The 19,079-nt window shown below is 31.1% G+C and overlaps 1 protein-coding gene across 2 annotated transcripts; it reads right to left on the reverse strand.

Moving 5' to 3' along the window:
• Window positions 1-1,086: 1,086 nt before the first annotated feature.
• On the reverse strand, window positions 1,087-14,412 carry LOC124365965. 2 transcript variants are annotated; one of them, XM_046822119.1, is made up of 8 exons: window positions 14,282-14,382; window positions 14,028-14,062; window positions 11,436-11,562; window positions 10,144-10,207; window positions 9,623-9,725; window positions 8,831-8,919; window positions 7,931-8,014; window positions 1,087-1,291 (listed from the first exon to the last, which is right to left on the reverse strand). In XM_046822119.1, exons 3-8 carry the CDS (start codon window positions 11,541-11,543, stop codon window positions 1,140-1,142), a joined length of 600 nt encoding a protein of 199 aa, XP_046678075.1. In that variant the 5' UTR covers window positions 11,544-11,562; window positions 14,028-14,062; window positions 14,282-14,382; the 3' UTR covers window positions 1,087-1,139. The 2 variants fall into 2 exon arrangements, with proteins under 2 accessions (XP_046678075.1, XP_046678074.1); XM_046822118.1 differs by lacking the exon at window positions 14,028-14,062 and having other exon boundaries at window positions 14,282-14,412.
• Between the last annotated feature and the right edge of the window lie 4,667 nt (window positions 14,413-19,079).

A 19,079-nucleotide genomic window follows, 5' to 3' on the forward strand; every position in this document is an offset into this window, starting at 1 on the left:
TCTGTATTTCTTGACTTGGTTGAACATGTTCTAAAGGGACGGTGAAGATTCCACTGCCCATAAAACGAAGGCCAACATCCTTAGGGATGTTTGTAGCAACTCCAGTACTAACAAATTTTGCAAGTCTTGTGATACCAGCATGTTTATTCTGTCTACAGCAAAAATTTCAATGAATTATTTTTTTAACTCCCCCCCTCTCTCTAACTCTCTCTTTTCCTCTTTCACTCTTTCTCCCCTCTCCACCTCTCTCCACCCTCTCTCTCACCTCACGTGCACCCATCTTTCGTAACTCATTGCTTTAGGAAGGACCAAATTTGTATCAAAAATTTTTACCTCAAATACAAAATGCAGGTAGTATTTAAATTTTTAAGAAATAATCTGCCAGAGTTACTGAATGAACTATTGTACGTGCCTTGCGGTTCGATGCATTCTAATAATAATTATCTTGAGCGTTCTAAATGATTAATATTAGCCAAAGATGGTTGTTCAGCACCCATTGAGACAAGGAGGCGGAGTCCTAGGATAAATATTACTGGGATACTACGTCAATAGACCAAATTTCCTTTTGCATAGTAGAAAAAATTATAGATTTCATATGTGGCTGTCATCTCGAATGCTTTTAACGATTACATTTTTTATACTTCTAACACTTTTGAAACTCCTGAGCTTTTTATTGTTAGAGACTACCTAAAAAACTTGTCCACGTAATATGTAAGTTCAGTTTGATTTGGCTAGATATTATAGCAATCATGTGTTTACCATTATTTCCGTAACGGTACTGTAAATTAATCAAAATTTTGTACCACCATTACTTGAAAAGTTTTAAGGTACATATAATTACATATCAAAGTTTTACGTTCAATAAATGTAAGGAAAAAAATATTTAATTTGTTTTTAGACAAGTATATTGTTGTGCCAAATGTTAGGTATTAAATGTGGGTACAGGGACTCGGTTTCTAGACTAAACATATCATTGCTCCTTTGTACGAGTATGATATCCTACTTGAAAGATAGAAAATCTTTCAAAAAACTCACCCATTTTTAATTTCGAAATAAAATGAGGTAACAAAAACGGATGTAAAATAATGACTGTCAATGTTATTGTTTAATTCCTTTAAACAATGGATGAAATACAGTGTTCAAATATCTGCACATTCTGATGTATCAAATGCTACAAGTTTGTCCTTGCAAATGTTGTTTGCTTTGAGGACAGCGTCAACCCTCTCTTGACTCTCACTGCACAGCCCGTCTCTGGATTTGGATACAACAATAACTATCGGTTCTCCTTCGGCTGAAAAGAAAAACCACAAATAATGAAGACAATGGTAATGGTACAGATTAGTTAATGCACAAACTAGTTTAATGCTGTTACAGCATTAACTAAAAACAATTTGAAAATTAATGAAAATCATCTTCTTAAGCACTAGTATGTGAACATACAAAACTCGAATAACATCTGCGTTAAAGGGGCACTCCACTATAGGAGTAACATTATTTTGTGTTTTATTGCTTTACTAGCTGTTACCCGCGGCTTTGCACGCAATCTTTAGAACCGAAGTCCTTATATTACTTAGTAAAAGCAATTATGTGCGATTAGCCGTGGGTAACAGCTAGTTCGTCAATAAATTCATAGTATTTTATAACGAAAACTCTTGATTTTAAATAAAATACCAATTACAACAACCAAATACCCAGATACCCACGGATTCGCACACGATTTCCTACAGAAAATTGGGACATAGGAGGCATATTTCTTTTGAACGTCGTTATTACCCTTCTGAGATAAATGATAGTCACTGAAAGATACTCCAAGCTCATGATCTATTTAAGATTTAAATGTTAAAACAGTCTCAATATGCAACTGTGAAATAACTGGAATGTTTTCTCAAATATTCTATGATTTTTGTACACAATTGAACTATATTAGACCAACGTGGACAGGAGTCAAAAAGTTGGAATTCATTAGCGCACATACAATGTAGTACATGATGGCGCTCAATGTAATTTTGAAACGAAAATAGGCATATTTTAGGTATATATTATTACAGTCTATGATTATGAGCTTCAGATGTTAAGCGAAATTACGTATGGTTTTTATTTTAGGCTTTGCGCGTGTATCACTTCTGGATCAAATTAGTTATATCTCCGATGCCATGATTGAGCTTGCTTTGTTGTCTCGATCGAGAGAATATGTACACACGGAGTTTCGAGAACCATACTTCTGTCAAAAAAAAAAAAAAAAACAACTAAGGTTGGTTTTACAACGTTCTTTATATTTGTAGCCAACGTAAGATAGTAATTTTTATATCTGCATTGCTCTTCTGATCAAGCATGAGCATGGTTTATATTAGATAAATATTGCAGTTAAAGGCGAGTTTTTTTACGTCAAATTTGAATTGTATTATCTGGATAGTAAAGTCTATGTTTAACAGTGATTGCAGAAACAGTTGAAACAAAATTTGCTGTTTCTCTTAAGCTTACTCTATGCTTTCAAACTATAAGTGTAAAGAAATTTAAAATAGTAATTAAATGATATAAACATAATATATTTCTTTTGTCGCATTACAAAGAACAGCTGATTCAATTTGAAAAGGCTCTTTCACTTAATAACATATGTTTGCTGCAATGCATTTCTTACGGATATTTCTGTAACTTTTAGAGACCAGTGGGGCGGAATCCTGAATCGGGAACGGGATAAAAGGTATCCTATGTCCTTCTCCCAGTTCTTAGCTACCTCCCTACCAATTTTCAGCCAAATCGGATCAGCCGTTTTTGACTTATAAATAGTGTAACCAACACGACTTTCTTTTATATATATATATATAGATTAAGTTGGTTCTTGTTCAGATATAATAAAATAAGAAGGGTATTATTATGGTTTTTAAATTTGCAACCCCTACCTCTTAGAAACGGCGGTTTGTAAAAAACAACGTCTACGGGAACAATCGAATCTTGTTTACGTGAATAGAAGCATAGTTTTTTAAAACTGCAGAATAGATATTTATTTGAAACATATACCACTAAAAGTTAAATATTGTACATATTTCAATTACATTTAATTTTTTAAGTTTTTGTTTTTAACCTTGTTTCTGACTTAAACGCACAAATAGTCTATAGTTTATGTTATTTAATCACACTATACATTATATTTACACATACTTACTTACTTACTTACGGCGACTTTTACAGCTATTCTGGCCGTTTGTCGCAGTCAATACGCCATTGTCTCTTGCATAGCCATGCATCCTCTTCAACGTTTCTTCTTTGCATGGCTTTCTCTATTCCATCTTTCCACATTAACCTAGGTCTTCCTCTTTTCCTATTCCTTGTTGGTCTCCAATTCCATACTTTCCAAGGGATCCTATCTTCATTCATTCTTCTCATGTGACCATACCATTGTAACTGTTTTCTCTCTATATTGTCCGTAATTGATGATTGAACATTCATTATCTCTCTTATTGTCACGTTTGGAACTCTATCTTCTAATGTCAGTCTACAGCACCTTCTCCAATAACTATTTTCTACTGTCTCTATTCTTTTCTTCAACTTTTGAGTTATTGTCCATACTTCTGCACATTATATATATATATTTATACATTATATATTTACACATACATATATTTACACATACATTCTTCAATTTCAGAAGAAGGTTTCTATCTTTTTCATTGAGCTTTAGCAAATCCTGTGACACGTGGGGTTTGAATACTTTAATTTCTGTCTGTATGTCCGCACGATATCTTGAAAGGGATGATACCTAAAAAAATTCTTAAAATTGTGCATGAAGCTTCATTTATACAGGGTGGCCCGTAATTCTCTGTACAAACTTATATCACATTATTGCTTAGGTCAAGAGAAACACATTTCACTACATGAACATAGGTCTCCGGGGCTTAGTTTTCAGTGAGTCCGTATGTTTCTCTCATAAAACTAATACATTAAATCATACCAAACCTGTTTCATATGTTTATGGTTACAAGGCCAGTTACCAACATAATTTGATTAACCGTGAATACTTTCAATATAGTGGCCATTAAAAAGTTTCAGTTTTACTAACAATTAGAAGAATATTAAGTTTGAGGGAATCTTTACACAAATATAAAGACATCCAAAAGTATTTACATCGAATAATAGAGAAACGTGATCATTAAACGGCAGCTTTACAATATCTTATATTTATTGATCTTAGATCCAATTTCTTTGATTTAAAGCAATGAAAGACAGTTTTTATAACTGTGGCTAATTAATCCAAATTAAAGCTCTAGGTTTAGATTGTAAAAGTTTTATTAAGAAAAACAACTAATTTCTTTATGAACAATAAAACACAAAACGAATTTCTTGATTATCTAATAATAATAAGCTGTTTTATTTACAATAAATGTTTAAAATGACGACCATCAAAAACGTTGCATAGTCGTAATCGAACAATCAATCATCGTAGAACATGTCCGAAAACTGGACCATATTCTTTTCTGGTTTATTTTCTTTGACGATCGCTGCTACTTCAGCCAATTGAGCATCTAGGTCCATTTCGTTTTTTACAGGAGAATATTATCTATTTGTTTCGTTATGCCCCAAAGGAAGAAATCCATAGGAGAGAAGTCGGGTGATCGAGCGGCCCACGTGTCGGCCCTCCACGCCCAAATTAATCTGTTTTGAAAGGTACTGTTCGAGTGATCGCGGACTACATTGCCATAATTGGCTGGGGCCCCGTCGTGACGAAATCACATGGTTTCTCGGGTTAACAAGGAAATGACCTACAATACCCGTCCATAGATTGGTCGAAAAGTTTCTTGGTTGTACAGTTTCATGAATAGAATTTTGGGTTTCCTGCAGCTCAAACATGACAATTTTGATTGTTAAATATGCCTTCCCTAGTGAAGCTAGCGACAATAAACAAAACTGGTTGAAGTAACAAAGGATTAAAAAAAATTGTTTCCAAAAACAAGCAAGTGCAGTTCACCCTTGTAGAAAAATCATCAGGTTTCTTGGCTTATACTTTTTGAGGATTATATAGGTAAAGTGTCTCTCCCTGTAAAACACACAGTGTTCCTACTACAACAAGTTCACGCCTACCAATCTAGAACTCATCAACGGGTGTGCTTCAAACCGATAAAGAGCAAGTTCCTCGAACTCAACTTCACGAACTGATCTGCCACGCCCAATTTCACTCATATTTACCTTAAGGTAAATATGAGTGAAATTGTGAACATTTAAATGTTCCATTCATTTAATCTGCTATGAACAGCATTGAATGTATGGTGGTTAGAGAACAGCATAGCTTGTCAGGGAATGTGCAGCTTAAAATCTTGTTGGTCTTCTTGTACTGCCACGAGCCATTCCATAAAAATAGTACCTATCAATATAATCCTCTGTTGTGCAAGTATTCATATTCCTCACGTGAAGTAAAACATTATTTACACAAAATAAACTCAATAAAAGTAACCCTATTAGGTTCACTATGGCCTGTTGAGAATAATAAAGAACAAGCGCAACCTTACATTAATGTTGAGACAAAAATGACATATAATTGACAACATCATTGAACACCTTCTTTTATAAAAGATAATTAATTGTCGTATGACTTGATTTTAGTAAAATAGAATAAGTCCTAAAACAACAGATCTTAAAATAAATTTGTTAACAATCAAATATTTGATTTTGCACTATCCTATAGTAGATCTGAAACATGTATAGGTTCTTTTGTATCATAAATGACAAAATCAGAGAAAAATTCTGGAGCTGTCGTTGATTTAGTCTTATATTGTATCGTTGGCTATTTTCTGAGAATCTCTAGGTAGGCTGTGTCTTTTCACAGTTCTGCTCTACATCTGTTATTTATTATTCGATTTAAATACTTTTGGTGTCATTAAGTTTGTGATAAAATACTATAAAATTATTATTCTTGGAATTAATTAGTGAAATAGCTGGTTTTAAATATATCCAAAGTTAATATTCTTAATTGCTACCACTTTAAAAATATTAAAAATAATATCACTATATGTATTACCACAAACGTGTAATCAAAACTTGGCAGGATTTAATGTTTTGATTTTTGAAATAACAATTTTTTATAAAACGCTAAGCTCCGGAGACCCAAATTCATATAGTGAAATGTGTTTGTCATGACCTGAGCAATAATGTGATATACCTTTGCCTAGCAACAGCCTGTATACTAGGAACACTGAGTTCAATAACGGTACATCCATAAGGTTAGTAGTTTATGCTACTCCATAAGGGGTAGCATGAACAGAATAAATGAATTTGTAAACAAACTCAATAAGCTTATAAAGATTTAATCATATGCCATATTAACACATGTAGCCTGTAGCGTTTTTAAAGCAACATTGGTTGATTTTTTTTTTATTAAAACTTAAATTGAATGAAATTTTTTCGGAAAGAAATATTGGGATTTAATTTTAAATTAGATTGTTTATGTTACAATTGGTGTATGAGTTAGTGTTTGTCAAAAATTGTGTGTTCTACATTGAACAAATTCTTGGATGGTGTAAACTGGTCGCTCCAGTAGCCAGTTTCTCAAGGAGGCTTTGAAGTTCTTTTCTGGCAGTCTTCTTAGGGATTCAGGTAGAATGTTGAAGAACATTGCTCCTCGATAAGAAGGTTTCCTCTCAAATAAGCTGAGATGATGTTGATTTAGGAGAAAGTTGCTCCTGTGTCTGGTGTTATAGGAGTGTCCGTCTCCAGTCCTTGCTTGCCCTGATTTGATTGTATAGAGGATTGTCTCTTGGATGTAGAGTCCTACTACAGTCAGAATTCTCAGTTCTTTGAAGGCTGATCGGCATGTGTCAAGTGGTCCTAGTCCTTTTAGAGCTCTAATTGTCCTTTTTTGTAGAACCAGCACCCTTTGGAGATTTGAGATTGTCGTGCCTCCCCAGGCTATCAGGCCGTATCTCAAGTGAGATTCAAACAACGAGTAGTATGCTGTCATAGCTACATCAGTGTTGCTGATTTGTGCAATTCTCCTTATTGCGTAAAGACTGCTATTTAGTTTTTGACAGAGCTGGTTGATGTGTGGTTCCCAAGATAAATTTCGGTCCAAGGTGAGTCCTAAATATTTTCCGAATTCTATTGTAGTTACTTCTGGGAGACCATGATAGTTATTTTGAGTAGCTGTAAAAATTAGTTGTTGGGTTTTTGATTAATTTAAAACCAAATCATTTAGGTTGTAATATTGTTTAGCCATATTGAAAGCTACAAAGGAGTCAATGTCTAGTAGATCTTTGTTTTTGTTTGCTACAATTAGGGCTGTATTGTGAGAAGTTAGGATAAAAACGAATATGTAACCATTTGGAAAGTTAGTGCTGGTAATTTTAAATTATTAGGAAGGCGGTTCACTGCCTTGAATTGATCAGAACTTGGGTTGTTGTGCAGTTACGTTAGATCTGACAAGGCTATTGCTTGGATGGCATCTGACTCTCACCTACGACTATGGAGTCCAAAGAATGATTATTGAAAGAAGCATTTAAGTATGAATTGACTTCAGGTTCAATCAGTTTTCACAGTTCATTGTTTCTTACAGTGGGCTTATTCTCGTAAATCAATTTTTTAAATTTATTGAGTAATACGTTGTGTTTGTACCAAGTTGGTTATGTGCACCAATGCATTTCCCTAATACTATAAATTGAAGTAAGGAAAAGGTAGGACTGCCTTCTGTGGAATGAAAAATTGTAGTGGCTCGGGTAGTAAATATTTTAACGGTAACACTGAAAGTTACGGGACGCAGCACTAACGTCATATACCGCAGTATTTACTGAAATAATCTCCAGGTCTCAACACTACTTGTACGTATGAAAAACTTATCTCCTGTGTAACTAGTACGGGCAAATGTTTTACTCTTGGCTGTTTACAAGAGCCTTTCTCTTTGTTAAAATTAATGTTTTACAGCTATAATAAGGTACTAAATACTCACCTGACTTCACACCACATAAGTAAAATATTATGAAGGTTTCATGATCGTCTGTGTCTAAGGCAGACACTACACTGGATGAGCCAGCTGCAACAAATATAACTAGTTTAGATTCGTGTTTAGGACCAGTAATTTAATGATATCAATAATGAATCACAAATTGAATTCCTTTTCAGTTAAGCGGAAGTGGTAGATATTCAATTCCGTTTCAGATAATCGGATGAGGCAGATATTCCCTTTCAGATAAGCAAACGTGATGAATATTCAATTACTTTTCAGTTAAGCGGATGGGATAGATATTAAATTCCTTTTCAGTTAAGCGGATGAGGCAGATATCCCTTTCAGATAAGCGGACGGGATGGATATCCAATTCCTTTTCAGATAAGCGGATGGGATAGGTATTCAATTCCTTTTCAGTTAAGCGGATGCAATAGCTATTAATTCCCTTTGACTTAAGCGGAAGGAATAGATATCCAATTCCTTTTTGGTCAGGCGGACGGGATATATATTCAATTTACTTTCAGTTAAGCGGATGGGATATGTATTCAGTTAAAACGTCTTATAGATTTGGCCTAAAATTAACGTTAACGTTTTAAATTATAGATTACAAGGGTGTTTCTAGAACGCAGAGGATGAATAACTCCAGGATGAATAAGATTTTAAAATAAAATTTCCATAAATATCTTAGGGACCTATGGAATAAGGCTGTCATTGGTAGATAGGTTTTATGGGACAAAGTTCTAAACTAAAAAAATAACATTGTTAAGCTCTCTTTTGACCAAGTTATGAATCTCCACAGTCACAAATGCTACTTATACTACAAAATAATAATTTTTCTGAGATATTATGTTAAGAAAAGATTTGATATTATAAATAATAAGTGTTTTGATATAATTTACTTACAGGCCTTATCTTTGAAGTTGAATATTGCCCAAGGTTGGTTTTTGTCCACGAGTGCTATTTCCACTTGTTGCAGTTCATAGGCACATTTCCTGTAGGAATTAATAAACGGTAAAACAGTAAAAATAACGGTAAACATATTAATTGCGTATTACTTTGTTGGAGCACTCGGAAGAAAAACTGTACATGAAACTAAATGCATAATTTGAAGAATATAACCATTTCTTGTTGTTGTTTGTGTGTGTTATGTGTGTTGTTTTGTAAAATGTAAATGTTGTGTTTATTTGTGTGTGTTTGTTTTTGTAATGTAATTTGTAAATGTATGGTTGTATTTGGTTATATTTTGGTTATTTGGGTATAAGGCAACAATAATTATGTTATTAAAAGAAAAATGGTAAAAGTAAAAATAGTCCATAAAGTAGTGAACGTTTTATATTATTTCATAACAGTTTTACCTACTGTATATGGTTAAAATAAATATACTAGTTCCTTTACTGTTTATTATTAAATTGTTGGTATAAATCTTAAAACTAACTATTAGTAAATAACGAAATAATTCTGACAAAAAAATAAACTGATAAAATTGACACACCATTTTAGAGTTCTTCTACCAGGTTTGCTATGATCTTGAAACAGGTTTGAAATTTGAAACACAATATACTTTTAGCGCAAAATATAAAAATCAGTTCTAGATCTAACTATACAGTTTTTTAAATCATGGTAAAAAAAACACACACAAGTAGCGAATACGGTGCATTGATATTTATTCGTCTTTGATATGATTACATAACTTACTCTGTATTGTATCCAAACACAGTGCCGTTGTAAGCAGGAATGTAGGGTGGAAGTAGATTACTACTGAACTGAAACCCCGTACACTTGCAGGGGGGTTGGTTGTCTGTAAATAGAAATATTGTACTGTTTGATGTATAGACGTAATGCATTTTACAAATGTGTATTTCATGAAAGAATTTTACAAATTTTACTAAACCAACAGTTTTACATCTTAATGCATTCTAAATATAAAAAAAACCTATTAATATAATTGAAAAAATGAAAAAGTTGTATAAAAGTTACAGAGGATTGTTAATAAAACAGGTTTACATTTTTATTTCGAATAGTAAATGTTGTAATACTTCATTCATTCTCGAAGTATACAGAAAACTCTTTAAAGTATTAGAGAACCTACTTTATAAAAACTTGAAACAATGAAATATTGTTTAAGAAAATGAGAAACCGTAATCAATGATCAAGGTTCATTAAAAACGGCATTATTTTTTAAATACACACGCCAGTTTAAATTGGTACTTGCTTACTGTTCATTCCACATTGTCCAGTGCTTGCTTTAGTTGCTAGAATCGTCCACCAAGTTCCTTCGCCCTGAAATCAGTGAATGTTTAAATTGTGAATCTCAAGTAAAAATGCTCCTTATGCTACAAAAGAATTATTTTCCTGAGATATTCTGTTAAGAAAATATTTCATATTATAAATAAAGAGTGTGTTATTTATAAACAAAATTCACTTACAAGACTTATCTTTGAAGTTGAATATTGCCCAAGATTGATTTTTGCCCACGAGTGCAGATCGTAAAACAGCAGTCAAAAAGTATAACAAATGTATTTTAATTTGTCTTTATTCGAGCAGTTTATTTAAATAGCCCCAAAGTAGAGTAAAGTTGTATTTTTACGATTTTCATCAATTAGATTTGTACCCTTCTATCGTGTATTTCGTTGTTTCAGATCTATTTCGTAATATTAGTCATAACAAATGGAATAATATTTAAATTTACTTAAATAATAGTATATACGAGTGTAATAGAATAATAAAATATAATGTACATATCTCTCAATTTGGAATAAAGGCAGGTTCTCAATTTGCACAGTTAAGATGTTTTAACAACTAGCCCAGGTGGCATTAAACCTCTAAAATCACAAAATTTGTTATTTCATAAATAAATTTCAGTTTATTTATTTTAAAAAGTTATATTTAATATATTTAAAAATTTTCTTACAATATTTTTTACAAGACACTCTCTAAAGGTAATACTAAACCAAGATGTGTTGTATTTTAAATGTTGAAATTTGGCAGTACAATTAAACTAATAAGAGTTTCTTTAAGAACCATCATATATTTGAGGATTAAGCATCTTCATTCACTCAATGCTTTATTATAGTTGGTACGTATTAAAATATTGCTGGCCTTACAAATTTATAAAACGTACGTAGCTATGTTCACTTTGAAATCTTTTCCAAGATTTATTGTAAATTATTTTATTTCTTGTGTTAAATAAATAAACAACATTACTGTTTTGTATAAAACATAATTGATTTTACTTTACGAATTCAATCCTTTCACTCATTTTAGAATACAGTAGTTCTAAGTTTAAGTATTTGTTAAGTAAGTCCTATTAGAAATTGATAACATTTAAACAATGATTTTAACTGCTATAATTAAATAGAATTAAACACGTCTCACTTGTGTGTCATTACTACGCTTGTATAATTGATAACTGATGGTATAGTGTTTAACATTTCAAACTTGTTGAAATTAACTACGCTAAAATCTTTTTTTGGTTTACGCTTCTCGTAGTATAATTGGCTGTTCTTACGGTTGAAGGGACGCGCTGTAGAGGAATGGTCCCAGGACATAGTTTGCTTACGTCATCGGTCAACACGTAGGGAACGAAGAATAAACAGAACAATGCAGAAGAGACCATTGTATAATCTCTCTCTCTCCTGAGGACAAAGATAATAGTTTGTTATAATAATGTATCTAGAGACGTAGCGTTTAGGCAATGTCAAACTCTGACACCAATACAGCATTTGTTATTACTTAAATAAATTATCTTTAACTTACCTTTATAAGCTTTATTAAACAAGAATGTAAATATCCATGATTATGATATCTTATTAAAAATATTGTTTGTAATACCTTTAAATAATACTTTTTTAGAGTGGTCCAAATAAAGATGCAAATTTTAAATACAAACATGGTGTATTCAGAAACAGGAACTCAGGCAAGTTCTAAGTTTAAAAGTGGTTGTGTCAAGAATAATAAAAACCACGTTTCAGGATAGCTTCAGACATTAGTTGTTGTCCTATTGTTGTAAACATATAATTTCCTACAAATTTATTCTCCAAGATTTATTAATTAATTGTTACTCCAAAATAATCATTTACTTACTATCCATTCTATCAATCTAACAATCATTATATCAGTACCGAGTAAATGTTCTAGGTATGATATAACTGCGAATAGAAGTATAAAATAAATTCTATGCTATAAAATATTGAAAAACTTACTTTAAAAAGATTCACTTTATAAAATATACAAGTATCACGAGCAGATAACTAAACTAAAAATCAATAAGTTAAGTCTCGGCTGTATAAATTGTAATACTGAAATTCCAAAGAATTAATATAAATTTCTCAACTTAAAACATCCCACGAAAAATCCAAAACCTGGATAAAATATTTATGGCTGAAATATCAAGAAATTATTTCAACTAACACGGAAACAGTTTGGTAAATAACAGATATTGAAGACAAGACCAAATGGTGGTTGGGAATGTTCACATTACCAGTAGTAAAACAGTCGAGAAATCCCGACGTTCACACCAGATAATATTCTATATCAAACCCAAATTCTCAGTACGATAATAAAATTGGTTGGAGAATTATGTTCATATCATGTATTGATTATATAAGTAGCTTCAGCGGCAATGAATAATACACGTCAGTTAGCCCACATTAAATATTAAGAATTACAACACATGCATATTGTATATAACAAACCATAACCTTTCGACAATATTTTTAATGACTGAAAATGGGTGAACAGTAAGCAACACAACAGAAAGATTTATCAATTCCAAAATATATATTGTGTTAATAAATTATACATCAATATTTGGACCCCTTATTCGTTTCCCTTTATTCGTTTTTAACTATCGAGATAAATTAAGTAAAATGTAATGATAAAAATTCGTTATGCATTAAAACTAATAATGGACAAAGGAAAAACATTGAATTTTATTGGATATTCTTTTATTTATATATATAGATTTTGCTTTTATACTATTACTACGCAACTCTTAGTATCCTATTATGATATTATATAATTTTTTTTCCATGAACTTTATTTGTCTGTTTAGGTTGCGGAATGTTTTCAATCACCAGTATTGCAATTAGAGCTACTCAAAAGATAATAAAAAAAAAACTCTACGTGGATCAAAACGATAAACTAAATAAAAAGTTGGGAACTGTTTAGTACTATTTTTTAAAAGTCCTCAACGTACCATAGAAAAGGTGTTTTCTTGAAAAAAAAAAGTTACTCGGAACATAATTTTGGTATCTCTACTGTAATAACCTTATAAAAAATAGCTGTAGATTTAGAGTATTGTTACTCTCATCAGAAATATCCCCTTGTAATTGATCAATGATTAGTAATGATTTATTTTACTAATTCTTACTAAGAAAAGCAAAACAAGATTTCCTAGGAGTAAAATTAAAATTTGTGTACTTGGGACACAGCGTGTTGCACACATGTTAATATATGATACCACTGCATCAGAAATTTTATTTTTATTAAATATTTACGTTATTCACTTTGATGTATTTTATTACTATTGAAAAATAACGTAATTAAAACTCAGTTACAACCTGATTAATTATTTCTTTGTTTGGCCATGAACTTTGGAAATTGGCGATATTTAACTACAGAATCAAATTATATTCTTCATAGTTACTCCACTATATATATGTGGGAAGAATGGATAAAGTATCGATAAAATTTAGCTGAGCCGTAAAAACATTTGAATGTATATAATATAAAATAGGAAATTAAATACACAAGTTACAAAAGTTTTAACGAAACTGATTTATTAGCACTGAAAAGGCTCATTGAGAAGGTTTTCATTGAATTGTTCAATTAAATCTTTATTGTAACTTAAAATTCGCAGTTACAATAAACTCTTTATTGTAACTTGTAAAATTTTATTACAAGAATTGAAATTATATTATTAATTTATAGTGATATATGCTATTAATGGAATTTCAAAAGATTTTATGACGTAGTAATAAAGATAAAACAAGATCCTTATTACGATGATACTGAAGTATTAAAAATTTTAGCTGTTGTCATTTTCTTAATGTACAATTTGCATTGATAATCAGCTCAAAGGTGGAAAGATTAATATTACCTTTTTGTTTATTGAGAGTTATAGATGGATAGGCACTGAAAAATGAAAGAAAAAAGAGGATAAGATAGTAGAAAGTTTAAATTTTAATCAGGTATAAGTAACATTCACTTCAAATGAATCGTTGTATCTCTGGATCACAATAAGTGATAACTCAATAAATGTAAAGTTCTAGAATCTTAAAATAAAAATTCAAAGTATTCAAAATTTTACCCTTAAAACTACTGAGCGTATTAAAACTACGTTGCCACACTTACAATATTTATTAGCATATACGTTTAACACTCTCTGAAAGTCACTAATATACTACAGCAATCCTCTACGACAAGATCTCCGCTGATGAACGCTGGTACTATTGCTCATCAATTCGTATGACAGGACAATTGCTGTAAAACACATGTTCATTAGAGACACTCCACGTCTGCCGTTGAATCTGTATTAATAACTACGGTTTATGTATTAACGACGTATAGACATTTGATGACTAGAATAATATTTAATCATTTTATTTCTCGTCATAAAGTTTACAATAGGATAACATTACGAAATAAATTTTCTATTTTTACGTCACAAGAACGATCAAACGATAAAAATACCCTTATCCTTTCATAGATTTAATTCAAAACGAAAAAAAACATCATGAAATTCATATCAACAACAATATAAAGTGTAAAACTTTTGTATGAGATTTTATCGAGTTTACTTAAAAAAGTAACTTGTGTAAAATGAATTTAACAGATATGTACGAGTTATTAGTTAACCTAATTTAACAGATATGTACGAGTTATTAGTTAACAGAATTTAACAGATATGTACGAGTTATTAGTTAACAGAATTTAACAGATATGTACGAGTTATTAGTTAACCGAATTTAACAGATATGTACGAGTTATTAGTTAACCGAATTTAACAAATATGTACGAGTTATTAGTTAACAGAATTTAACAAATATGTACGAGTTATTATATTAGTTAACAGAATTTAACAGATATGTACGAGTTATTAGTTAACCGAATTTAACAAATATGTACGAGTTATTAGTTAACCTAATTTAACATATATGTACGAGTTATTAGTTAACCTAATTTAACAGATATGTACGAGTTATTAGTTAACCGAATTTAACAGATATGTACGAGTTATTAGTTAACCGAAAACAATTGTACCGCGTGAAATTCAATATTTCAAACTAGCCAACTCATATTGTTGTCGTCACTGAATATAATTTTTTAAACAAAGTATTTCCTTTGTAACCTTCTTAACCCAAGAAATAAGAAACATGTTGAAGGAAGGCAGATGGAATTGAAATTTAAATAAAATTTAAAGCTGGCCTTTATATGACACTTAGTGAAAAGATATATTTTTCTTGTAATTCGAGCTATTACTCTGACTTGACAAACCATCGCCAGAGCTACATTTTTAAACAAGAACTATCAATCCAATAAGTGTTTGGACAGTTCGTTAAGGCATTCCTTGAAATTTCAATAGAATCTTTAATCAGCTGCCACATTTAGCCTATCCCATTGACATAGTACCTGTGGTTAGTACAACTATTATAAGACTACAAAAACGTAATAAGTTTCAAGACGATGGCAGGAAATTAAAAAATTAAGTGACATAAAACAAAATCTCACTTCCTTGTTGAAACTCTTTGAAAACTAAATTACCTTTAAAAACTCCCAACCAGTGAGCATTAGCTTGAAAATATTAGTTTCCCTATATTTCCAGTTAAATTTTAGATGTCCTACTACAAAAATCTTTAAATTACCCCGGAAATCGTGAAAAATAAATGTATTGGTAAATAAATTCAACAATTTAAGTTTTATTTTAAATTAAAAAAAGAATTTAAAATATTTTTAGGAATTCACCAAAGATTTTTAAAAATAATTCAAGCATGTTAGTTATATAAAATTTCAAAAGTAATTGTTACTTTAACATTTTTGAAACAAATTTAGAGTATTGGAGATTATCAAGAATAAGAATTAAAAAAAAGCCTTAATAGAAACTGGGGATCTACTTATGCACAATGGAATTGAGATGATGAATCTTCATATATATAAAATGATTAATTTAGATTTAAAAATGATAAATTGCTGACAAATTCAATATTAGCGCCTTGCTGATATTCTAGAGAACTGTAAAAGTAAAAATCACGGCTTTAAGTGTGTTCTCCACTTATGTAAAGCTTAAAATGTTTTTAATATCTCACACTTTTTGATAAGTTGGAGTACCGCAGTATTCGAGAAGACAGATAACTTGTTCTTTGAATTTACAAAGTCTCTAATCAAAACAAAATGACTAATGGATTCAACACTGGGACTTGTTCTCAGTTTATATTTCTGCACAATGTCATCATTGTAATCCAATAATTAGTGAATATAAAGATCTTCCAATTTGCCGATGATACAGATATTTTGTTTAGATGGAATTTTAAAGGTATTTTTGAAGCATAACGTCTTTGGTATGACTACCAACACTGTGTTTAATGTTTACAAACGCCTCGTTAAATGTCGAAGTTCTTCAAAACATAACGTTCTTAATTTATCTTTGCATTTGTCCAAAATTACCCTAGTGTCGGCAAAAAGATTTCTAACTGGCAGTACCTATGGCTTCGTACGCAATGTACTACTGAAAAATAGTGAAATCGTGAATATACCTTTTATATGACATTCTAAACAATTTTTGTTAGGTAATAATGAATGCAAAATATTCAAATCATCTGATCTATTTTAAATTTAAGTTTAAAGAGCATCGTTTTGGGGCCCTCAAGTCAAAGAGTGAAACAGTTATTGAAAGTACGAAATAATTAGAATGTATCTCTAATATTTCTTGATAAACGATTTAAGTAACAATGAAACATGTGGGAGTGCCGATGGCCGAGTGGTCTAAGACGCTGGAAATTTGAGTCTGCGTTAGAGAAAGCGCAGGTTCGAATCCTGTTTGTGACCGTTGCACTTTTTATCAGTACCATCGACCTCGTACTGTATCGACTCTCCCCCTTATTCTGTTTGATAAGATCCTCGCACAGGTCAGTGGCCCATGAGGACGGGCAGAATAAGGCAGAAAGGAGATCGGCTTCTCCTTTTTTTTTTTTTTTTTTTTTTTTTTTTTTTTTTTTTTTTTTTTTTTTTTTTAACCATTTTAAGCCAGCGAGGAGGAATCCTTAAGTTCAAATTATTAGCATTTTAGTTAACACGTAATAAATAATAAAGCTCTATGTCATTTTGAAACAGCAGTTGATTTTGCGTTAATGATCAGAATATATTCTCGTACGCGGGTCTGAGAAGCCTATTTCGGTCAAAAAGTGTATACCTGTGTATTCATGTGGGTTTTCCATTTTAAGGTATTTCTGGGGCAATAGTTGGTTTAAAAGGCCATATTTCAGTTACATATCAACCAAGAATTGTTTTCTAACTGTATTTTAATCTGTACTAAAAGGTATTGTCTTTGCTATCTGAATTACACTAATGATCAAGCACTGCATACTTAATATTTGCAAATATTTACAGTTAACATTTTATTTTACGAAAACTTCCTATTTTATCATCTGGCTAACCTCTGTGCTCATCAGTGATTACAGAGAATGTTAAAGTAAGAAGTATTGTTTTTTATTGTTATTTGTTATTATGCTTTCAATGCTGTAAACGTAAATAAATTTAAATGGTGCCTAAATTAAATTAACGTATGATTATGTTACTGCATTATAATGTTTACAGAGGTTTAATATCTGCTGGTTAATTCAAAAAGGGAGTTTTGAAGGTCAGTGAAGCGTAGCCCATACGAATTTTCTAAATAGGAATAGGCCTATATGTTAACCAAACCTAAGAATGTTCTTGTAAAGTTTAAATACAATCAGTGTAGTAGTTTTTGCCTGTTCGAGTAACACTAATAAATTTTTATATAGTAGTAGAGATTGTGTAGGTGATACATGTAGAACTAAATTTAATACATATGCAAGCATATTGAAAGTCTGTTGGATATTAGACAGTTAATTCAATATTGGTAGCACAAATAACTATTTATGAATAAATTATAAATTTTATTGAAGAAATATTGAACAGTAGGACTTTCCAGATATTTATGTTATTTGAATAAAACTATATTTAAATTGTATAAACCGATTATGAGGATATTTTATAAAATACGTTTTGAAAAAGTATTTTTTCCTAAAGAGGAACTATGGGATAACAATATGTAAGAATAACAGAAAAATAAATTCAGTTATTAATGCACTTGTATATTGATAAGTTATTAATTAATACACATCTGGGCAACCTTATGTTCAGGAGCGGCACAACACTATCCGCTAATGTCGAAATTCTGGGGATCATGGGGAATTCGATAGGTGTGGCCTACTGCGGAAGATGACTGATGTAGTTGGTGAAGTTCGTTTCCTAACATCAGAGGTTCTTGCTTGCCTCAACATAAGGATGTGCCACCCCCTGCCTACTTTGACTGAAGAGGTTCAAAGCCGACATCCCCTTCTTTCGATAGGACATGAGATTAGTGCCCTAAATTCTTCCTTATGGATCTCGATAGGAGGTGGCCCTACCCATCCTGAATATCCTGTCACTCCGGAAGCAGCGTAAATGTTCTCATAGGACTAGGTGCAATTTATAAGCTTCTTGTCTTAAGAAAACAAAAAATTAACACATTATATTGTTGTAATGATTTTAAAACCATTGAAAATGTAATGAAACGTGTTTTCAAGGTATAATACAATAAAAAAAACAAACTAAAAGTTCAGTCTGTGTATTAATACTTAAAAAATTTATAGTTAAAAACTAATTATTTTATTTTGCAGATGAGGAATCGGTTACAATTAATGTAACAACTTCAAACTGTAACGTAAAATTTTAATTTTGTACGTGATTATTATGTAATTAAAATGAATTAATAAACAATTTTCAAATATATGATAGTATTAAGAAAATTGTGTTATATTATGGTTAAATTGTTTGTTGAAGTTTAGTGTAAATAATGCATATTATGGAAATATTATATATTACATAAATTCTCCTTGCAGCAAAATTTAGGCGTTTGTGTGTACCGTAC

The sequence above is a fragment of the Homalodisca vitripennis genome, chromosome 7 (genome assembly GCF_021130785.1).
Source record: "Homalodisca vitripennis isolate AUS2020 chromosome 7, UT_GWSS_2.1, whole genome shotgun sequence".
Lineage (NCBI taxonomy): Eukaryota > Metazoa > Arthropoda > Insecta > Hemiptera > Cicadellidae > Homalodisca > Homalodisca vitripennis.

Excerpts from the sequence above, each read along its gene's own strand:
- LOC124365965 (XM_046822118.1), bottom strand. The coding sequence starts at position 11,543 with ATGGTCTCTTCTGCATTGTTCTGTTTATTCTTCGTTCCCTACGTGTTG. Across the intron at positions 8,920-9,622 it reads GTGTTTGGATACAATACAGA|GAAATGTGCCTATGAACTGC; the intron begins GTAAGTTATGTA and ends TAATTCCTACAG. Across the intron at positions 8,015-8,830 it reads CAACTTCAAAGATAAGGCCT|CTGGCTCATCCAGTGTAGTG; the intron begins GTAAGTAAATTA and ends TATTTGTTGCAG.